Source organism: Prorops nasuta, unplaced genomic scaffold, assembly GCF_024137725.1.
Source record: "Prorops nasuta isolate Cenicafe-Biocafe unplaced genomic scaffold, Cenicafe_Pnas_1.2 PNAS00027, whole genome shotgun sequence".
Classification (NCBI taxonomy): domain Eukaryota; kingdom Metazoa; phylum Arthropoda; class Insecta; order Hymenoptera; family Bethylidae; genus Prorops; species Prorops nasuta.
The window spans coordinates 1448789-1473489 of NW_027116824.1; the positions used below are offsets into that span (position 1 = coordinate 1448789).

At 40.8% G+C, this 24701-nt stretch overlaps 1 protein-coding gene across 2 annotated transcripts in view; it reads left to right on the plus strand.

The window, feature by feature from the left end:
* Window positions 1-606: 606 nt before the first annotated feature.
* Window positions 607-24701, plus strand: part of Calx (sodium/calcium exchanger 3) — a 37683-nt gene continuing 13588 nt past the window's right edge. For both annotated transcript variants that reach the window (XM_066742179.1, XM_066742180.1), the window contains exons 1-3: window positions 607-3471; window positions 9781-10053; window positions 18514-18605. In XM_066742179.1, the coding sequence (XP_066598276.1) occupies window positions 2108-3471; window positions 9781-10053; window positions 18514-18605 (1729 nt within the window). In that variant the 5' untranslated portion in view covers window positions 607-2107. The remainder of the gene's footprint in view (window positions 3472-9780; window positions 10054-18513; window positions 18606-24701) is intronic.

The window sequence follows — 24701 nt, forward strand, 5'->3', positions numbered from 1 at the left end:
CTGAAAGAGTGTGAACAAGAACAGGGGGGGGGGGGGAGACCGAAGAAAAGAGAAATGGATGTTGAAGGGTTTTTTCGGGGGAAATTGGCAAGAGGGAGAGGAAAATGGGCGTAGACGGATTTTGGGAGAGGGAAAGGAAGATGAGTAAATTTTGAAAAATGGAGATTATTCGAGATTGGAAAAGGGGGGAGGGAGGTGAGAGGGAGGGAGAAAAAATTGTTGGTTGATTAGGAGTGGAAGAAGAGGAAGTGGATGAAGAGGAAGTAGAGAGGAATCAGAGGGGTGTCGGCTGTAGCCAGGTTCGTGCAGGCTGGTGGGAGGGTTGGGCGTCGTAGGGGTGGAAAAAGGGGTTAAAGGGGTGGGTTGGTAGGGGGAAGACTGGTATAGGAGAAGCACGAGTGGGAGGGTGATGGGAGAGGTGCGCGGAGACCTTCCGCGGCTTTTCCACTCGCACAGTAGTAATGTATATATATATACGTTAAGCTCGGGGCTGCTGGCTCTTGGTCTCCCTCTCCCCCCACCCCAATGCACTACACCCCACCCTCTCTTTAGTGATATACGAGGAGCGAGGTCTAGTCTACTCGTCAGTGCTCGTTCGAACGCGGCCCCACGCGGTTCTTCCCGTTCCCCTTCTTCTCTTTCCTGACATGACACTTTGCCGGGACACTCAGACTCTAGCCGGGTCCGCCCGGTAAAAACTTTCTCTACTCGAACCCCGCGTCTCACTCTCCATCTTAGTTTCTCCTCGGGAGTCTTCGATCCAGCCGCTCGTTCGTCATCCCGAAGATGGAATCTCCTCGGAAACTGGCCGGTCCCACCCGGTAAATCCTCGACTCCTCTTCTTCGCGTCTCTTTTTCCTCAGATCCTTCCTCCGCACCAGCCCCTCGCATTCTTCTTCTGGACGCAGCCCAAAAGCCGCCGCCGCGTACCTGCACCGACGCCTACCCAGTTTTTCGAAAATCTCCTCCGGTGAGATGGGACTCGTGGTGGTCGCTGAGATTATTTTGTGGCTGGGGGAGAGTGGGGGGAGGTAAGGAGTAGAATAAAGAATATACAGGAGAGAGAGAGAGAGAGAGAGAGAGCCGGAAGGCTCGAGTGGGGGCAATATTTAGCGTGATATGTGCGTGAGTGAACGCGAGTGGAGTAACCAGCTCGTCGAGGGAGCTGGTGCTGCTAACGCTGACGCTGGTGGCGGACAACTCGGGGAGGGGACTCGCGCCACTCTCTGAACGGATATTCTCAAGGGAATGCACAAAGATCCAGCGGTTTGCCGGCCGGCTCTTCCACCTCCTCTCCCCTCCCGACGAGTCCTCGACACCCCTAACTACAACAACAAAAACAACCTCAATCTGCGTATGTTCCGTGCGAACCCTTTCCAGCAATTTTTCACCAATTTTCCGTCGCTGTGAAAATGGCAAATTTGCAATTTCAATGGCCAATCTCCAGAAGTAACCACACGCTCCTCGAGTTTCATTCTCGTTAACAGTTTTTCTTCTTTCCTGCGTTCCGAGCCGAGCTCTCGTCCTTCTTCCTCCTAACGTTCGAAGGACTGCCCGAGAGACAGAGGGTGGAGGGGTGAATTAATAGAATCGATCGACGAGTTTTCGCGCGGCCTCTTTGAAAATCCGTGCTTGGGCAGGATTGCTCCAAGCAGCGGCAAGGTGTCAAAATCGATAAGGTCCGAAGGGACAGAGGGAGAGAGAGAGAGAGAGAGAGAAAGCCCTACAGAACTAGCTAAACTGGCTCTGACGAGGGATGCTCAGCGTTCCTCCTTTATGTAAATTTCATCCTGTCTTGGAGAGAAAAGACGAGAGGGAAGAAAAGAGAAATTTCTCTCATCCAGAGAAAGAGAGAGAGAGAGAGAGAATGTTAAAAAATTGACAAAAGTGCAATGATCGATTTACAGAAAAATCGTTAGGACAAACGGATGTTGATGATGTTGTGAATGTTGAGGAGTAGATGCAGGAAGAAGCTGGTTAGCCAGGCGGATATCGGGTAGTCGAAAGGTACAGAGAGAGAGAGAGAGAGAGAGAGAGAGAGAGAGAGAGAAATAGGAAGAGGTAGGTTGCGGCGAGGGTTGATCGCATAGCAGAAGAAGGAGAAATCATGTCAAACATTTCGTTGAAATGCGAGCCAGGGTTGGTCGTGCCGCTTTGGAGTCCGCTGGAGAACCTGAGCCTCGGTGAAACGATCTTCCGAGGATTGGTGTACTTCCTGCTGTTGCTCTACCTGTTCATTGGGGTGTCGATAATCAGCGATCGTTTCATGGCCGCCATCGAGGTCATCACGTCCCAGGAGAAGGAGCTGGTGGTGAAACGACAGGGTAGGGAGCCGCAGATCATCGTGGTGCGGGTGTGGAACGAGACGGTGGCCAATTTGACCCTGATGGCCTTGGGCAGTAGCGCCCCGGAGATCCTCCTGTCGATCATCGAGATCTGGGCCAAGAATTTCCAGGCTGGAGAACTGGGACCTGGTACCATAGTCGGTTCTGCAGCCTACAACCTCTTCGTCATAATTTCCCTCTGCGTCTTCGTGATCCCCAACGGCGAGACCAGGAAGATCAAGCACTTGAGAGTGTTCTTCGTGACAGCCACGTGGAGCATCTTCGCCTACGTGTGGCTCTACGTGATCCTGGCAGTGTCGAGTCCGGGTGTCCTCGAGGTATGGGAGGGAATCCTGACGTTCTCCTTCTTCCCGGCGACGGTGCTCACCGCCTACGTGGCCGATCGTCGGCTGCTCATCTACAAGTACCTGCACAAGGGCTACCGTATGAACAAACGCGGGGTCATTGTCCAGGCCGAGGCTGCTGACTCGGATTCGGCGGGGGTCGAGTTGGAGATAAAGCCACAGCAGTACGACAGTCCCAATGGGTTTGGGGCCATGGCGGATCGTTTGGCGGATGCCGACAGTCAGGAGGCTAGGGAGTTCGAGCAGACTCGTAGGGATTACATAAATACCCTGAGGGACTTGAGGAAGAAGTATCCGACCTTGCCGTTGGAGCAGTTGGAGGTTATGGCGCACGAGGAGGTTCTGGGTAAGGGCCCGAAGAGCAGAGCCTTCTACAGGGTTCAGGCCACTAGGAAGATGGTCGGGGCTGGTAACCTCAGCAGGAAGATCAGCGAGAGGGCCCAGAGTGACCTCAGCGAGGTCAAGGCCGAGCTGCAGAGGGCCGAGGCCGAAAGCATCGACATCGACAGCGTTAATGCCACCAGGGTCTTCTTCGAGCCTGGACACTATACCGTCATGGAGAACGTTGGCACCTTCGAGGTCGGTGTCACCAGGACCGGTGGTGACCTTGACACCAGTTGCACCGTCGACTACTGCACGGAGGATGGCTCCGCCGAGGCTGGCTCTGATTACGTTCCTGCCAAGGGCACCTTGACCTTTCAACCCGGTGAGACCAGAAAGCTCATCGAACTCGCCGTCATCGACGACGAACTCTTCGAGGAGGATGAACATTTTTACGTCAGGTAATTAAAATCGGAATTCCACGAATACTTAAATTATTGACGATTCGGATTTTTTCTCATTAGTGATGCGTTAAATTTTATTTTTTAACAACATTTTACCGAGACGTATATTTGTTAGGGGGGACTTTAGTTGTATTCCATGTATACAGTACTGATTTATAGGCACATAGTGCAACTATTGTCGTTGAGTCTGACGACAACTATGCCACTTTTGGCTAATCGATAAAAATCTCAATAATTTTTCTATACCATTACAATTTTTATTGCGTTTTTTATTTCAATGAAAATTATTGTAATTTTGATTATATACTGTTCATCTAGTGATGAGAATGTGTCATTTTTAAAATTTCTTACAAATCAATAGAAAAATTTGATATCTAAAAATGCACTATGAAAATTTCATTCCTTTTTTTATATTAGAATTTTTGAAAAGTTATAAAATTGTGCATATACCATTGATCATGGAACAAACGAAATTCCCGCGTGTACGAGGAATGCATATGATTTTTCATATAGGTATGAGCGATTAGAGTTATAAATTACATAAATAATTGTCGTGATCTTATTGCTTCTAGCGAATTATCGAAAATCTCTCTGACCTCGTACTATAATTAATCAAGCTCTGGTGTACATATAGATGGCTCTGATAAATGCACTCGTCGATCGATTAATTGGCTCGGATGAAGGGACGTTCTCGAGTTGTCTCGATAATTAATACCGCCCCGAATTAACTCTACTATATATATAGTAGATATATAACGAGGAACGTTTTCACAGAAAGTGGAAACGAAGAAATCGTTTGAGATCGTTGAAATTTTACTACCGATAGATTTATCGTGGCTTGTTTGTTCCTTAATGCCATTAGCCTTGTTATTTCGTAAAAGAAGCTGAATAGGGGGGTGGGGAGACTCTGGATGGTATTAGGGGTTGCGGTGTGTTTGCTTTGATGGGAAAGGCAAATAAATAAGGGCTCTCTTTATCCTGGCAAGAAGGCTTTCATGCTACTACATGGTATACACTGGCAACTTTATTTAGCGATCGTACTGATCCGTCTGGATAGTTCTGGTATGCAGGGTGTACCATTGCAAAGATGCACCATAGCATACAAGAACCCATATTCATCTTTCAAACTGGAAGAGATGGGATTTTTATCGTATGGAACCTTTTTGAAACTACCCCTTATTATAATTCAAAGGTATTAAAAAAAAAAAATTCTTATCTGCCACAGTTTTGAAGATAAATTATATATCTATCCTCTGGTAATCCCCTAGGCTTTTACAATGGTACACACTATATATGCAATTTTTCCCTCAAAACCATTTCAAAGCCACTCCCTTCTCTTAAGCTGAAAAATACAGAAAAAATTGATATCTATATAAAAGTTTTAAATATAAACAAGTTCTTACGTCAATGCTCCGGTGTCTCTTCATCGTCACACTGTTGTAGATACACAATTTTTTCCTTGGTATCTCTTTTGGAAGCTAGTCCCTTTTTGCGAGGCGAGGAGTCGAGACAAAAAATTGATATTTTAATAGTTTTAAAGATAGTTAGTTTTTGCGTTCGTTCTTTGACGATGGCCCTTCGATACAGTATATACCCTATATATATATATATATATATATATATAGGATCCAGAAGAGTGCACCGCAGAGGGAATTTATTTTTACCGTGTTTCGTCAAAAAGGACCGCAATAATCGGCGGAATGGGGTCCCATGGGTATAACGATCGATGAACGAAGCAATGCCGGAACTGCGTTTGCCCGTCCGCTTCCTCTGTTTTATTCGCCATTTACCACGCGTGTCTCTTGTCATATCATCCCTTCGAACATGCCTATGCTGCACATACACACGGAACCATACAGAAACAGATTGTAGCACCGTTAACCACACAAGGATTACATTCCAACCGTTTGTCTCCTTTATCGATCCCCCGACTCCTTCCCGAATGATCGATACTTGTAAAAAATTTAATAAAACTCTGCACTTGGCGTCGACCAAGCTCAGAATTTTCTTTATTATTTCATTAGCCCAAGTTTATCAAATAAAAGCAACGGCGCCAACTTTTTGTCAATAAAACTTGACGGATCGATGCGCTAAAAACATTTTACGGAACTGCGTACTTTCGATTCCGACGGACACTTTTCTGCTTTTCTTCGCGTGGCGTACATGTGTGTATAGTACACACACAAAATACACATGGAACATCAGGGAGCGAAGTGTAATTATGCGAGTTTCGCAGTAAGGAATTTGGCAAGGACAAGAATTTCGGTAAAAATGCGGGGGGCGGGCGAAGAAGCGGAACGGTGCGTAAGGGTCGGTTCCCGTGGGAGCGATCGATGAACGCGAATAACCGCGGAAGCTGGATGAATAACGGAGCTTGCTGGATTTCTCCTGGAAACAACAACGCAATAATGCAGATTCGCGCGGTGACCCCGATACGTGAGACAGCAGAATGGTCACGTAGTGGTTCGAAGCGAACGTCGAAGAGTCCCGTGGGAGAGATCGATGACGCGTCTTGTATATATAGTATTGTGTGAAAATATCGATTTTTCGGTGCGATATCTCAGTGGGTGAAATTTATCGCTTTAATTTCCAAGACATTTTTGGTAAATTAAGATAAATGGGAGTGGAGGCACTTGCTATATATATATATTGGATGGGTTCGATGGTATCGGAAAAAACGCAGTGCAGGCAAATTATTCTTTTCCGCGGCCTGTTGACATTTTCTAAAGTGTAAACTCGAGCTTATATATACTATACTCTATATACCGTACACGCTATAGTACATCTGTGAAAGGAAAGGGCGCGGAAGAATAACGCTTGAGATACTCTGTGTGATACTCGAATGAAGTGGTTGGCTGGCTGGTTTGTTGGTTGGCGAGCGCACGAGTTCAACGGGGCCAAATTGCTTCCTCTTGGGTTCTTCTTGGGTTTTTCCCGTCGTTGTCGGTCGGTATGCATTGAAAAGAGAACGAGCGAAACGTGGAACGATAGTGTAGAGTGGGGGGAGGAAGTTCGAAAAGGGTGTTAGGGTGTCAGTCGTTTAAAATGACGAAAGCAGAATTATTATTGGAGGAGAAGGAAGTGGGACAAATATGTGTGGATAATGCAGATTCGGGAGAGAGATGTTCGAAGGGAAAATCAAAGTAATTAAGATTCGGTTAATGATTATAGAATCTTTTTTTTATAAAAATAAAGACACGTTGAAATTTTGAGCAATTTACTTCAAACTTTTACTAATGGGATGAACGTGTTAAGTCTCGAAGGGTATATAGTATACAAAATTATTGAAAAACAAAATTTTTTATGAAAAACATAGATCAAAATGATCTATAGATAATTGCATATGTCATCGATCGAGTAATTAGGTACAGGAATTATAATTTAAATTATAATATAGTTTAATCAAGAAGGAATACGAGGCATTTAAAATACTCCCATTTGATACGTTATTAAAAGCCAGAGTGTCCTTAAAGGACAAAGGATATTGCTGGAAGGAATAGGGTTAGGGGAGAAGCAGGAGAGGGTAGGGTTGAGAGAAATATAATCGAAGGACAAAGAAGTGGGGCAAATATGCAGATAATGGAGATTCGAGAGACAAATGGTGGACAGGAAAATCAAAGAGCTTGTTACATAGAGGGTTTTGGTTAAAGGACAGAGAATATTGCTGGAAGGAAGAGGGTCGAGGGCAAGTAGGAGGCAAGGTTCGAGGGTGACGGTGAGTTCGAGGAATAACGAAGAAGAAGAAGAAGAAGAAGAGGAGCAACAATAGGCCTGCGAAAAGGGTTAAGGTGTCTCTCGACTATGGTGGAAGGGGCGAAGAAGTACTGGGAGAAAATAGGTGAACGAGGAGAGTAGGAGGGGGGAGGGGGAGGGGGTTAAATAGGAAATTCACCTCATCCCAATTTCCCAACGGGCTGATCACTGCGCCTGCCCCGTGGCCTAAAGCTCTTCGGGATTTATAGCTTTCCATCGAAAATTTCATCCATCGGGATCCAACCCTCCCGAGTCCAGCCTCGATTCCCACCATTTCCCGTTCGCCACTCTACTCTCCCAGGAAGTAGAAAAAATACCGATGCGATTTCAGCCATTTCTCAAAACTCCCGCGCGAAAACTCTCGTCTATGCACTTGAATCAATCCTCGCTCCTTTAAACTCTCAAATATCTCCAATTTCACGATCACTGAAACTTGATCAGTTGTTGCTCGAGTTCGTTTGACAAGCACATTAAATTCTCCTCCTCCCCCTTCTCATCCTCCTCTTCGACTTCTTCTTCTGCTTCTTTTTCGTCCATCTCAATCCAATCTATTGTATTGGTTACCCAACTATTCTAATTAGTTTTCCAATAGCTTCTGCGATCAGTTGTTGCCTCGATTCCAGTTGGCTAGAGGAATAGTTTAGTCATTTTTGTAAACACTCTTTCTGGTAATAGCTTGTGGATGATTAAATCGTATTTAATTGTGATTAATAAAATACCGCGCGTGGGATGATATATGAGCGAGAATTCTTGAATCTATCGAGAGCTCTGTACATAGTATAATATTTAAATTTATGAAGACCATGGATATAAAATTCTGTTTATCTTCGTTTTATTCTATAAGAGATGTATTAATTTTTAGGGTAAAATTCTCTTAAAGCATCTTTAGACTTAAACTCGAAAAGGTCTTAACACAGAAATGAGTGTTTTTCCTAATTAAAGTTACGAGGATAATAATAATTTTACGTCCATGCTCTGGATCATTTTAAATGGTACACCCTGTATAAGAGAACTTCATCAGTGAATATTTGAATCTTTGGGGATGAAGAGACGAGGTTTGCAAATACTTGAAGATAGTCAGAAATTGGTTTGATTAGCTTTTAATTAAATGAAGTAGCATAACATGTTACGATTTGACATTTAACTGAGTAGAAGCCTCGCTGTAAATCCACAATAAAATTATATTAAAACCAGCGTTAATTTAGTTGCACGAAAACTCTGATGTAAAATTGAAGCCCTGAATCTAATTACATAAATTATAATCCTGTCCAGTTGAGCTCATTTCCTGGCTTTTCAAAAATTGTGCAGTGAACAGATTGAATTGTGTCTTAAACTTCGACTAGAATTAAGTGGATCCTCGTGTTTATAATTATTAGTTACGTTCGTGAAAACCTTCATGTTTCCTAGTCTAATTACATGATTCTGTAACAGAATTTCGTCCTTGAAACGTTACTCAACATTTAGAGAGAATATAATAGAGCTCGTGTTTATATATATATATATATAGAATACAGTAACTCGTTAGAACTTCTGCTTCAATCATGACCCAGAAGTATGATTTATCAGAATAATTTGTTAAATATTAACAAAAAAATGTAGATTTCCAAAATTTAATAATTTTCCCAAAAAATGAAAAATACATCCAGTGGTTATTTAATATAGAAAAGGGGGGGGGGGATGATAAATCATAACAAAGTTTTCCAAAGGAGTTTCGTTATTGAAATGTTTCCGGAGGCTCGGATACGAGGATGAAGCAGGTTCTGAAAATGAGGCGATTTGTCAGCGAAGGTTAAGATGTCAGGGTTAGTCATAGTGGGGGTCATCGGGTGATGTAATGAGCGAGGGAGCCGTGACGTAAATTAAAACGTATCGAAGTAACGAGGAGTGATGCAAGCGGCAAGTCTATTTACGTCCATCCACCACCGTCTCTATTTTCTCATCGAACTCGATTCTCATCAGTCGAGAAAGCTCATCATCCACCTATCGACTTTGTTTTTACTGCTATGGGAAAACGGACCATTTTTCGTTTATCCGACATTTTTACACGCCCAGTGGTCCTGGCCCATCGATCAGTCTTGCTAGATTACGCTCATCCATATTTACGAGCCTCGAGATTCTTTATTAAAGCATGAATTCACGAATCATATCAGGATTCACGAAGGATCAGATTCATCATCATCATCATCATCATCATCATCATCATCATCGTCTCTCTTTTTTTCTCTCGCTCCATAATTATTCTATATATATAGCACACTATTAGAACAAGCCACTGTAAGGAATAAGGCAAAATAAACTGATTTTTAATCAGCTAAAATGCGCCAGTCTTGAGAAATGAAAAATATCAGTGAAGGGAATTAATGCTCGCGAGAGATGGAAATTTAATTAGTACAGAATGTTAATTGAAATTGAATTATGCGAGGAAGGAAGAATTGTAACGACTCGGATGATGATACTCGTGATAGACAGACTATCCTATGGTGGTTTGGGGGATGAAGAGGGGTTGGGGAATGATCTCGTAGGAAATGAAATGGAAAATGTTGTATCTTTCAGGTTGAGCAACTGTTCGCATCCAGCGATGCTCGTGTCGCCCAGTTTGGCGACGGTGATGATTCTGGATGACGACCACAGTGGAATATTTGGATTTCCGGAGCGAGACGTGGAGCTGGTGGAAAGCGTTGGCCAATATCCGCTTCGAGTGGTGAGATACAGCGGTGCTCGTGGAAGAGTGCAGATACCCTACAGGACCATCGAAGGAACAGCCAAACCTGGCAAGCAATATATGCACATCGAAGGTTCTCTTGTCTTCGAGGACAATCAAACCGAGTAAGTTGGTTTTTACTCTTGTTCGTTAGAGGGCTCTTATTGCGATATGACATTGAAAATATCACGAGGGTGTTATTAGTTTTTTGTGGAAAAAGTACCAACTGCACGAAGGAATATATAAAGTTTTTTTTAAATATACACTTGTGGAGAGTAAAAATTAATTTTTTAATTACTTAAAAATATAAATTTATTTAAGAGTTGGGTAAATAGAAAATGCACACGACAAAAAATTTTTTACTGGCGTAGCGATATTTTTAATGTTTCGGGTGTAGTTTAAAAGATAATATTTAAAAGATGTTTAATTTATAAATGTATCGTTACAATCGGAAGTAGAATTAATTAATTAATATTCTAATTTTAGTAAGTGCCGGCGTTTGAGTAAAGTAGAAATTCAAAAATGAAGTATTTGTTTTGGCATTATCTGAGAACAAAAAAAAGCTCGAAGGAAATTTTTTAACAGTCCTAGTTTCCACGATAGCGATGCTTTTATAAATTTATAAACTTTTTGAAATTTTGCTTTCGGACCACCCATAGCGCTGAATATATCCACGCCAGCAATAATTTTTCGTTCATGTTTTTTAAATCGCTCTTAAACGTATATATATACGCGAGAAAAAATTTGTTTTGCGTTATCCAAGTGTGTATTTTTCATAGAAAAAATTGCATCGATGTTCGCGATAATATTCACACGGGAAATAATAATTAAGTTAATTATTGAAATGTTACACTATGATAATTTCCTAATTCTTTCATCCTTGTGCCTATTTTTTTTTCCTCGAATCATAAAACTTTACTGGCACTAATAACCGAAAACTCTTCTGCATATCATCCTTCCCCAACTACATCCTCCCAATCTCCAACCACACTCACCTCCATCCCACTTTCTTTAATTATCCAGGCAACTTTTCCCACTTAAAAAGATTTGCTGCTCCTAACACTTATAATGTTTCCTTTACCAGTGAAATTCGCTAAGGCTTCGTTATATCCGACAGTAGTTACGATTTTGATCGAGATTTGCGGATATCCGAGCGTCCAATTTAATGGAGAGGAAAAATTGTGGAAAAACCTTGCTTCGCTGTCCCAATAAGAAAATTCATTAACCTCGGTGAGCCGAATATCGACAAGAACTCTAATATCACCGACGCTGAAGAAACTTGTACGGTTTTTGCGATGGAAAACATTCACGGAATACGCAATATGAACTCCTAGCCGTTGGGCTCTTCTCTCCATTAATTTAATGTAATCGACTGGATCTCTCAGTAAACTGCGATATAAAAATCCTCTCTCTCTCTCTCTCTCTCTCTATATATATATATATATATATATATATATATATACATGCACGATGAAGGTAAAAATGAAAGGTCCTCGCGTGACAATTTTCCCGTTCCTTTTGAGAAAAGAAAAAAAAATGTTCCTCGTACATCCGTAGGGGATGATCGTGCGATCTAATGAAAAATCAATGCTGCTCCCTACTCGACTCATTTAATTAGCGCGCCTTCCTTCTCTCATTTCCTATAGCCTCTCTCACCCTCTTTATTGCCCCGGTGCAATAAACCTTTGTTTCCCCCTTCCACGCACCGCCACCTGCTCTTCCGTCCCCCTCCACCCTCATCTTCGCCGATTTCTTCTTCGCCGCGTCACCCAATTCGACCCGACACCCGAAGAACTCCTGAAATTCGTCGCGAAGCATCGCGGGAATTTCTCAGGAAATTTCCTGGGGTGCCAAACCTCTCACCGAAATTCTGTGTCGAGAGAATTATCAAAATCTCATCGGTAGTCTTCAGGGGTGTTCCGGACGTTGATTCTCCCAGTTGCGAAACGATCAACCGATTTGTATCTCTGCGGACCTTATCTCGCACCTCGTATATATATTCCTACGATAAATCTGCTGGCTGGTATTGCGTGGGCCAACTTTTTCTCTTCCTGAAAAATTCACTCCTCCCATTTATCCGGCTCCCCTTCACGCTTCCGTTACGTGACTTCGTCTTCCAGCGACCACCCTGAGGAATCGGACGGCTCGTTGGGTCGAACGAAAATTCACTAGGGTTTCTCAGCATTCTTGTTATTCTCTCATAATATATATTTATAAATTTTTAAATTAAGACTACAAATTTAATGCATTTTTCTTACTGATTAACCTTGACCCAAAATAATTTGAAATAATTCATCCCAAGGCTAATTGGTCTCCCGTGTAATATTGGTTCAATTTCCTTTGGATTTTACTAGTATTAATATATATTATATATATACATTACCTGTAAAAGAGGCACGTTTGCTTTAACCATTCGAGTCGCTTTTCAGGTTCTCCAGTCCTATTGCAACGTCACCGTTAGATTTACTCGATCTCGTTGGTCCATTTAAAATTATGCCGAAAGTACATAGGCTACTACACGGGAGGATTTTACGAGGAGCGTAAAAACAGCAGGTGAATTTATCGGGGGAGGAGAAATAGTCCTGAAGTGGAAAAGGCAAGCATCGAATAGACTTTGGGTTAGTCGTTGGTGAATTTATTGCTGGGAAGGTATAGAAATAGGGTTTTGTCGAGGGTGTTGGTTCAAGCAAGAGTGCATACACATTTTTACGTATATAGGCTCGGTGGACGAAAAGGCGTTTAGTGCTCGAGAAGCTAATGGGGCCGAAGTGGCATAGAGGGGGGATGGTCAGCACCCTCGGGGCTTCCCACCCCTGTATCGGCCTACTTACATTTGGCCTTCTTCTTTTTCTCTATCTCCCCCCCCCCCTCTTTCTCTTTTTCCAACTAATACACACGCACCAACTACGTCCCTCCACATCTCTCTCTCTCTCTCTCTCTCTCTAAAAAATAACCACTTCCTCCTATACAAACAGCTCTCCCCTTTCTTCCACACCAAGAGAACACGATATTCTCCTCCATCCCTCGATAGTCAGAGACATTTTCTCTCAAGACCCCAACAATCAAATATCTCTGTCATCGAAACACATATGAAGAAATATGAAACGAGTATTCGAGTGAGACGGTTGCAGCAGTGATGGGTTTAGGAAGGGGTGGTGGAAACTCGGAGGAAATAACGAGTAAAAAGTATATATATATATATATATATATATATATGGAGGCCCGAAGCCCATCCATTATTTCATTCCGCTTGCCGGCCTTATAAAACGAGCTACACGTTTTCTCAAATGTGAATTACTTCTTTCCTTGGAGCACGCGAGCCTTATTTCTCCTCCGTGGGCTTAAGTGAACTTTTTCTTCCGCTCTCTGTAAATGAAGTGACGTATAGCTCGACTTTTTTCACCTAACGGTGAAGCTGCATCTCCCAGGCAGATGCTTTTCATTTTCGGCACACATTTTTCAAATTGCTTCCTCCTCCCCCCTCCCTACGTCCGCACTTGCACAGCTGGCTTATTTAGCAGTAGACCGTGCAATGACATTTGGCGATTGTTCGTTTGAAAATTTTCAAACGTCGTCGGAGAGGGAGAACAATGGAAAAGTTTATTCTCCGCAGTTGGATTCTTTCTGGGACAAGATATAACGAGCCAGAGTGGTTTAGGGTGCAAAAATAGCGTCGCTAGTTTATCTCCTCTACGACGAGGTCCGTAATGGTACGTTTGGGACTTTCGATGTTTAGTTTTACGATAGTTGATGGGTTTCGGAGAAAAATAGGCGCGGAAGTGAACTATCTGCTCTTCGAGAGAAATTAGTTTGGGGGGGGGGGGGGGGATTCTTCCGGTTGGATGCATCAACAGGACTGTTGCACGTGCATCGTTAGACCTTTCGATAAACGGCTGCACGACCAACCAGTCCTTGACATTTTCTTTGTACCAATACCCCTTCTATTCCCCCTCCCCCCTCTACTTCCACCTCACCCCAGTTTTGTCCCCCTAAATGCACACACACAACTCTCAACGAAAAACAGCTTTTACTCGACGACTGCAACCTCGTTTACATTCTATATACCAGTCCTCTTTAATCAAAATCTCTCCCCTTTCTACTTATCAGTCACGCTTTTATTCATCCACAAACACAAGCCTGCTATATTTATTTTCGACGTGCAACAAAAAAAGTAACAATTTTCTGGGAGACACTTACTCTCGTCTCTCGTGTAGTATTTACCTTTGATCGTGTTTATCTTTGCCAAAGGGCATACTACCACACGTAAGGTCACCATTCATAACCCTGGATATATTAGGTGTGTTGAAATAAAGGCTGATGTTATTAAATAGAGTTTATTTTGATAATATTATGCAAAGGTACGAATTTTAAGTGTTTTCTTAGAATTTGTGTGAAAGAGGATGGGGTGTACAGGAAAAAAGGACGCGAGGTCAAATCTAATTATGGGTCCATGTAATAATGACAAAATATGACAATAATTGCTCGAACATTTAAATTAGCGTTCGTTAAACTTTTCCTCGTATTTATCAATTTATTTCAATGATTTACAAATGAACCGATGAATTTCCCCATCGAGGCTATTTTCATCTGCTTTTTAAAATTGTATATATTGCTTTAAATACAATGTCAAGCCTAATTACACTGTTTATGTAATAATTAAAAAAACAATAATTGATCAAACATTTACCATTTGTCAGATTTTTCTCGTATTTATTCATTTATTTCTTCGATTCACAAATGAACCGATGAATTTCCCAATCGAGTCTATTTTCATCCACTCTTTAAAATTGTATAAATCGCTTTAGATTCACAACGCGCAGGCATTTTTACCACCGCGTCCTCTTTCCCCCAAAAACCGTCCTCTTTCAAGGAAATTCTAAGAAATTTGTGCATTTGCAATATTTTACTGAATAAAAAATAAAGACTCTTTGCAATAAATTCAAAAAATAAAACACGCCTTTATTCCAGCACGTGTAATATTTTCGAAGCTACGAATGCGAAGACTAACTACGGGATCGAAATCTCGCGGTGTTAGAGGGATGGAAATTTATGGAGGAACCGTCGCGTGGAAAATCTGAAAATGCGAAAAGGCGATTGTAGGCGACGGAAAACTTGGTTCAAAGGATAATCTTGCGGCATTTACTGGGAAAGAAGATCAAGCTGGAGTCGTCTCCCCGGCAGGATTGATATCGGTAGTTTCTAGACTTATTCCGCATCTTTTATGACATGCTGCGAAACGAGCTAGGAATCTTTTAGGAGATTCGCTCTCGACGGACGTTAAACTCCTTGCACGACTCTATCGATGAAAATTAACCACCCTCTCCCCCCCCCCCCCCCCCCATTAAAATACTTCACTCGACCTAACTTTATTTCAAATTTATCCCATTAGCTCCCCATTAATTTTATCGCCTATCGATTCTTCCTCGTCCTTATCCCCCCTATATATACTTAACTTCATCCCCTTAATTGATCCCCCTTTCAATAATTTTGCACAAATTCTCTCGTCTCTCCTCGATTATACTTCCTTTCACAGAATTTAATGCAGGCAGAAAGGAAAAATTGATTTCCAAGTATATACCGTGTAATTTATCGAGTGATTAAGTCGAGTGTCTTATAATTCGAGAAGCAAATTAGATACGAATCGGTGCGGCTTCCATTCAGGACTCTTAATCCCTCTGCTTCCTGCGTTTTGCGCAATGGAATAATTTTGTCGGTTAATGGAAATCTCTGTCGATTAACTCGAAACGGTAATTTCTTTCATTGATTTCGCCGCGGTTTTACCTCTCGTTCAATCCTTTTAAATGCTCTGCCCTTTCTGATTGGAGATACCACCACTACTGCGTTACTCTGCTGTATGCAACGTTTCGTGAGGCTTTACACGCACGTACACGAATGCCTTATTTTATCATTGGCTTTATTAATCGTTTTGTTTCTTGCTTCATTTATTCCTGACTGAATATTTTCCGTGATCATAGATGAATAATTTTGGATAAATGTAGAGGGTGTGGCATTTAACACGCATCAGTGCATAGACGTAAGAAATTTTTTCGTTGAGGAGATCCTGCAAGTGGATACGTGTTGTATTAATCAGACATTATTTAAAATTGAAATAAAACGAATAGAAAGCAATAAATTAATTTACTTTTATAATTTAATTTTTTATTGCTTTAAAGTACGTTATAAATAATTAATTATTACAAGCAGAATTTTAAACTTGTCCTATACCAATAGAATAAATGTATCCAGAACAATACTATGAAATCCACTTAAAAACAAGATAAGTTAATTAGTCGAACAGATCTTCTTAAAAGCACATTTCTATTAGCATTCAAAGTGCTCTTACTCGAGAAATTGATAAGTTTCAGAGGCATACGTGGGCAAATGAATTTTTACGTGCCAACTCTGGGGCATCGTAAGTGGCTCACACGTCGAGTATGTTTTAATTCGTCCCAGGTCGAGGGCTTAAAAATTCACTCGACGCTGTAACTGCAAAAGAAATCAACATTTTCCCCTCAGCCTTAAAAAAATTCCCCAGAATCCTCAACAAAAAAACTCCCCATCCCTCATAAATAAACCAAAACAAACAAATCTTTAAATTCAAGCCCAGAATCAAATTAAACTAAACACCCTGTACACAGAACCATAGGAGATTCAGGATTGATTCGAGACGGTCATGAATGGAGGGTGGAGTTTGCGCGGGGATGTTGTTAGCCGTTTGATCATCGAGGGGAAAGGAAACGTCGAAAGTCCAGCGAAACTCTGCGTGTACCTGTAGTTTCCATGCCAATTGCCGTATTGCACCAACGACTGTTCCCTTTTGTAGCCCTGCTGAGAGAGCCATTGAAAATGTATCCAATCGAGGCAATCGATGTACCGAATCACCAAGCCCATTCTCATAACGATTCCCAATGCTAAAAGGGTCTGGGAAAAGGCGTAAAAATTTGAGGGACACGAGCGATTGTTTTTGATTAAAATCGCGACGCGCTATTTTCCACGTCGCATTATGGAAGAACACGAAGGGTAGGTCAGCACACGTAACAGCAATAAGAACGATTACGTCACGCTTGTAAAGCTCGAGAGGCTCTCGCGTTGAATCGGAGAACAGATCAATGTAGGAGGGAGTGGGGGGAGGGGTTGCTTATCGTGATCCGTGCATAATAAGCTGCAAAGCGATTTTGCGAACGAGTTGCTTGGTCTTTTCATCGGATGACCTTGATCCTAATGAGGCATGGAAAAAAATCCAATAATTTCAATAAACTTGCCGGATGCTTTGTTCGAACGAGCGTCTGGAATGGCTTTATTTTGGGATCGTTGGCGAGTCTTTTCATTAGAATCGGTGGGTCAGGTGGTTGTGCGGTGTGTGTTTGTGTGTGTGTATATATATATATATATAGAAAAGAGTAGAGCCAAGTGGAGGATATATATATATATATATATATAGCACAGCAAGGGAGAAATGGGAAGGAATGGGAGGCATTCTAGAGGCTACGTCTATACGTTTAAAGAGGAATCCATAAAAAATTCTAAAGGGGACAAAAAGAGAAAGAGGGAAGGGGGGGGGGGTGGTAGAGGATTTAACGGGGAAAGGCAGTGTTCGGCTCGGGATTCATCGGCGTTTAGCGTCGACGACGAGTCTCGGTATGGCCCTAGAGTTATTTTAGAGCCAGTCGATGTATACCTGCACGGACTTTGCAACGAGTTCTTAATGTCGTTTAAGTTGTATCGATCGCCCGGTGGAGCTCGCTCTGCCTCGCACACACACACATACACACCTAGAGAAATTCTGTATCTATACCGAGTCGACACGCATCGCCTATACGTGTACTGTGTATGTGTATACTGTATAGACGTGGGGGATCGAACCTCTACACAAGCACGAAACGTCACTACCACCAACTCGCCATTATATTCGTGTTGGAGTACAGGGACAACCCCCCTCCCCCTCTTATGGTTACATCGATCCTCGAAAAATGACAGCTTTTGCCTAAAAAAAATACCACCCCCTCTATCTATTTTGCTTCGACGTTAAAAAGCACCGTTTCGTCCCGAGACACCACCACTACCCTCCTCGAGCAAACTCTTCCTACTAAATGTACTATAGGTTGCAACTAAAAAGTTTTGCCAACGAAAACCAAACCCTTCGACCAGCTGTGCCACCCTCCTTGGCTTTCTAATTATAACCTCCCCCCCTCGACCGTGCCAAACCACCACGCTCGCCACTTGTAATTTCACGAATATTCCAATCTCCCCCCTTCGATAATTTCCCCCGCACTTCCCTCCGATTGCCGATTACCCAATGTAAATAAGGAAGAAGACCCTCAACCTGTTATCCTACCCTCGGTTAAATGTCTCAATATTCGATGGATCGACCCATTGTTTTTCTTCCTCGAATTTCAAGTCCGGTTAGTGTGTAACGAGGAAGACGATATTCAATCACTCGTGTAAAGTTAGAAGGGGGGGGGGGGGGGAGGGGGAGGGTGAGTTGAAAATGTTATGAAAGAGCAAAGAGGATTTTTAAAATTCCACCCTCGCAGCGTGAATTTTTAATCAATCTAATTATTTCGAGGCTTAATTGTTATTTTCAGGAAATTCATCGACTTGGAAATAATCGAGGAAGATTCTTACGAGAAGGATGCACTTTTCTACGTTGAACTGGGCGAGCCTTTGCTACAAGGAGGTAAGCTGGTGTTCCATTTTCTTTCCCCCTTTTCGAGCAAAAGCACCTCGAGCAACTGACGACAACTCACTCCACCCCTACGCCTACAACAGTAACAATAAACCGCCAAGATCTCACGCGACGACATATCTCACTTATTCAACTACACTCTTCCTCCCCTATTTTTTTCTGCCTCCCTAAAAACACTGATAACAGCTTTCGTTTCTGTTCTGCGAAAAAAATTCTCTCACTTCGAGCTACAGCAATTTTACGCAATATATATATATATATACATTACACTTTACAGTATTTCACTCGGTTCTCGGTTTCACGAGGTTTTTGCTTTTTGTCGTTAATCTCTAAATGCATCTCAGTCCAACGAGAAGAAATTTTGCCACTTTTTCGTCCAATCAGATTTCCACCCTTCACAACGATACATTCACTACTTGATTCGTCAAAGCCACTCTGTCATCGAATCATCGGTCAATTAAATTCTCGCGTCAATTCACTTGGTTAAGTCTTCCTTATTAGTTTCGATTTGTTCAACCAATTAGTTCAATTATTTTGCTAAATAAATCAGCCCCGGAAAAATTGGCGAAAAATGCTAAAAGCTTTCGATACTTTTTGCACTTCCGGTGCAGAATAGATCAATGATTTTCAAGAGAGTCCACGGCGAGTCGTTGCTTAAATTAATTGAAAAAAACATGCTGTATTTTTTAAGCTCCCTCCAATGAACATTTTGAAAATTAATCATTCGTAAGAAAATTGTTTGGATTTTTGTCCGATGAACGTTTCCAAGGTCGTTTGAAGGTCAATAGCAAATTTTTAAATAAAAAGAACCTTTTTTTTCTCATTATATATACAAAATTATAATCACCACTATTTTCCTTGGAACACAAAAATCACCTTATAAATTATTTGTATGAATTTTCAAACTGTTCTTCGAGTCGACTTACGAAATACAGCGTTGGTATGAAAAATACAGGATATACATAAAAAAAGTTAGAAGGGCGAGGGAGCAATTTGAGTTGAGCTGGTTCGTTGAACTTATTAGTCAGCCAAGAGTGAACCCAGTGAATCTTTCTAATTTGGCAAACTGAATTTTTTCACGAATCTCTACGCTGGATGACGGCGTGGGCTTGCTGCGATCGAATGTAAGTTATTTTGCCGGGAGCTTCCGGCAATGATTAGCGATTGCCAGCCAACCAAGTGTCAACCCAGTTTTCCGTAACACAAAGTAGTGCTAGTTTCAAATGTACTTAAAAATAACCATAGCTACATAGAGCATTTTCTTCGAGTATCCCCAACCGAAGCCTCCATAATCATCATGAAAAAAAGAGAATCAATAACGTTCCTGACTTTTTAACAACCTTTATATACATATATATATATATATATACTAACACGTATTTCGAAGGAACCAAGGGAAAAAAACTGTAAAAATTAAAGAGTCTAGTGACAATGTACGGTATAATCTGCATTCTGACCAAGTTTAACGGAGAGAGGGTGGGGGGAATCAATAACAAGCTTTTAACAAAGTTTCGTAAGCAGCCCTTGCATAACTATAAGTACCACAGTCACCTGTTCTCTTCTTACATTAATCATTTCCCCATCAATCGGGACTATACTATGTCCCTGTAACGTAAAATGTGCAAAAATCTGGAAATATGATCGATGAAGAATAAAACTTGTCGTTATACTATTATTCTTTAATGCACTTTTTCCCACTTATCTCTCTCCATGTTCTTTTCTTATTTTCGTTCTCCTCTATATACGTGGTAACCCCGTTTCCCTAACATTGCGCCAAACGCGAGAAGTTCCAGCTGAAGAAAAGCTGGGAAACTTGGATCTGGGCTACTTCTGGATAAAAATTGCAAATGGAATTTTGCAAATGGAAATTTACCAAATTCGTGGATATGTTTAAAAAGGACAAAGAAGGAAAGTTTCGATTTTGCAGGTTACGAAAAGAAAATCGTGTTAAAATTTTTTTGTTGGGAAATTAATCGATTCGAATGGATGGTGGAATGTCACCTTGAATTTGAAACGGATAACACGGTGGGGGTGTAGTAGGACTAGTTCTGGATAAAAATTGCAAATGGAATTTTGCAAATTCTTATATATATTAAAAAAGGAGTACATCGATTTTGCAAGTGGAAGAAAAGAATTCGCGTAAAAATTCTCTGTTTGGACATTAATCGATTCGAATGAATCATGAATTACCGCGTTGCATTTAAAACGGATAACACGGTACCACCGTAGTAATAATAGACTAATGCACATTTTGCGCTAATTTCACCGATAAACAAACATTTATTTTCCCACGAGGCGTCCATTACGGGAAATGATTATTTTGCACGTGAGACTAGTCTCGTGTTTGATCATTATAATTAATAAATTAGGGAAAATTTACTACTTTCCTCTTTTTTTACCCAATTGTCCATTTCGCTGTGGATTATCGCGTTTAACGAATGACTCCGCCTATATATATACGAAGCTCCGTTTTATCGGCTGAATTATCCCATCGAAACGCGGATCAAAATGTAAAATTGTCCAACCCGCGGGATAAGAGAGTATGAATGGAATTTATGTAGTCGCGAGTTTTATTTAACACTGGGGTTAAAGGGTGCTTCTCGCTTAATGGCTAGCCAGGCTTGGTCTCTCTCTCTCTCTCTCTCTCTCTCTCTCTCTCTCTCTCGAGACTTTGAATATAAAACTCGCGATTGAATGTGTGCGATACAAACGAGTACTCTGCGACTGTTTAGTGGGTCCGAATTATACGAGTCGTTAGAAGCGTTTATGCTATACCTGAATTTATTTCAACCTGGTGATAACGATTCCCTGGCTTATCCACTGGTCGATTAGATATTTGCACAAATATTGAAATATTACAAAAAAACTATTGTAATTATTTATGAAAAAAATTAACTAGCAAAAGAAATATAATATAACGTAGTTGTAAATCATATAAGAAAATCGATCAACGCCTCAAAACTTAAATTGGAAAAGCATTGAATTATCAATAATTTATAATACAAAGGGCTAACGAGAAGGGTCGAGTAAAAACACGATACACTTTGCCAGGAAATTCCCAAAGTTGTGTATTTTCGCAGTTTGGGCGAGAGAGAGAGAGAGAGAGAGAGAGAGAGAGAGAGAGAGAGAGCGATAAATATTGGAAACATTGCGATAAAAATGATCACGCGTGGCTGTATACAAGAATGTCTTAACAGGACCGTCGATGAGAAAAATAACGATATTACGAATGTCAAAGAAAAAAAAGTGAGTGGAAATAGAAAAGAGAGACTCGAAAGCCGAAATTGACAAATAACATCGGCCAGACGTCGTTTAAAGACCCTATTGTCGTAAAGGGGTTAATAATAGAAGATATATAGAGCAGGAGCAAAAAAGAGGTCTGATAAAACAACGCTGCGATAAAAAAGGATGACGAGGATAACGTATACATACATATATATATAAAGGGTAGGCAATTTCAATATTGGTTATCTGGCAGATAAATGTGGGGAAATTGCTACATTAGGTCGAAATTCGTCTTAGCCTGGATAAAAGCGGAAACGAGCTTCTTTGTAATAATCGAGGACCTTAATTGGTCCATTTTGTGGTTGTAAAAACTGACGTTACTCCTGAAAACTTAATGGAATATAAGGAAGCTCGAGGAAAGCCTATTTCCATCGGTTTATACAAGCTGAAATTAACGATGGGGCTGCTTTATTATTATAATGAAAGTCGTGAAAATATCAAGTTAAGCGGAAAGTGCCTTGTAACTGAGAAACTATTATAATGAAAACTGTTGTAAGATGCCAAGCAGGGTCTCGACTGTGTGTCCCTGTGTTTAAACCAGCGAATATACCACTTAATAAACGTTGCATTGGTGCAGAAAACTCTGTTTTTCCGATGCACGTATATATACAACTTGCCCATTTTCCATGAAATAAATAACAACGTTTAAACGCTTCTGCAAATACCTTGCAAATCTTTTCATGAAATTTCACAGAATTATCTTACATTTTTTTTATTTATTTCTCTCTTTTACCACGGATGAGCCTTTCTTTTCGCATTCACTCAATGTGCAGGTAGAGAAGAAAAGTTTGAAATGCTATGGTAAAAGTGCAATCGCTTGTTAAAACGATCAAGAAACGCAAGAGTTCTTGGTAAAACGCTTGGTAAAAACTGTAAAAAGTATAACAGCGAGCAATTTGAATTTTTGTAGAAAGGAGAATAAAGAGACTTTTCTTTCTCTCTCTCTCTCTCTCTCTCTCTCTCTCTCTGCAGATTGTAGTCTGATGTTTCTCGTCGAAATAAGCGAATAACAGCGCGATGGACAGAACTGCATTTTCTGCTTCTGGTGGCTGACGGAAATAAAGCAAATTCTGATTTCTAATAATAGGGGGAGCTGCAATATATACTGTGCAGAGTTATATAGTGGTATACCTATATATATATATACTTTACACTTTAGGGTAAGCTACTCAAAGGTATCCACTTGGAGTTTTCACATGATTTTCAAGCTGAGAAATACGTCTGAATGCTTAGTTTGGAGGATGGCCTATAAAATACCAGCTGTTTCTGCCTTTAAAGAAATGTAGAAACCAACCCTGAAATATTCAATAGGGACGAGGATCAATCGGTACACATTTGTTTCAGCTTTTTTTCAATATTTTTTTATTTTTAGCTTCGAATGGCAGTTTACATAAGTTTTTGCAATTAAATAATTAGAAATTATTATGAAAATCAATTTTGCGATTATACTTTATCTTGAATTTCTTTGCAAAATCACAACGACAGAGACGAAGGTTGCAAAATGGCTCGCCACTGTCGTTGCAAATAAAAATATTTTTTATAGTGCACTTGTACAGAGTATACGATATACTTACGATAAAAATGTTTTCTTTACCTTCTTTTCTACTAGGACGCTTCAATCGGATCCACCCGAATTAGCATAAAGCTCTACATATGACAGATTCCTGTGTTCTGACTAATTAAGTGCTAATTAACGAGGATTGCCTTATTAAAATTAACGAGTCTCCTCTAAATTCTAACGAGCTAGGAGAAAAACGTTGTCAAGCCAAAAATTTCTAGCGAACTTTCGTCATTAGACGCGTACCAAGTGTACTTGCGAATAAATTTCAATGTTTTACATCAGATTCCATAATGTACGCTGACTAATAATAACAATAATAATAATTAGAATTGGCTATATACGAAACTCTGCGTTACCCAAGAATTATTTTAACCGAGGGTTTTTCAGACGAACCAAATTATCGGAACGAAGGATACCAAACTCGTGGATAATTTATTTTTATACCCTCGCGCTAATTTAACGTCGATCCACCGAGAAAAATCATTCGATTCGGTAAATCTTTGCTCGGAATATTGCCAATTAACATTAGCTCGAGACAACAATGAAATTTGATCAAAATGGATTAAATTTTATTCGATTCGAACAATTTTTATCAATCGAATCACAATAATTTATCAAAACCAATTACGTATTTTATTGGCAGCTATTCGTGTACAAACAATTATTAGAATCGAGTGATTTTTTACTCAGTCATATAATACAATATAATCCTGCGAGACAAAAAATGTGCAAAAATAAATAGAGAGATAAAAATGATCTCTTCTCGATTATCGTTTTCAATTTTAGTAACGTAACAATTATTTTAATTAAAAAATTCCATTATCCATCCTCTGTTCTTTATACAACCATATACAAAAAAAAAAATATATATATATATATACCACGAGACAAATAATCGCAATGAGCAGGATTTCGTAATTTGTCAACGCGAAACAAGCTCGAGGGAGAAAAAGCAGCTCCAGCTAGGGAAATAATTACGACGTAAAAAGGTAGATTAGGTGTTTGGCGAGTGCCAGATGGCCTTTATGAGATTTGTTGTTGATGAAACACGTTAAGAGGTTGTTTGACAACGAGCGTGCACCAGAGTTACATGGGCACGCATGTGTACAAATACAGCACGTTAATAATAATTAGATCCGTTGCACGTAAATGTCGGGCAACGATTGGGGATCAAATTTGCATTATGTCGTTCGGTGAGTCACGCGGGACAGATATAACGCGCGCATAAAACAGTCTGACCG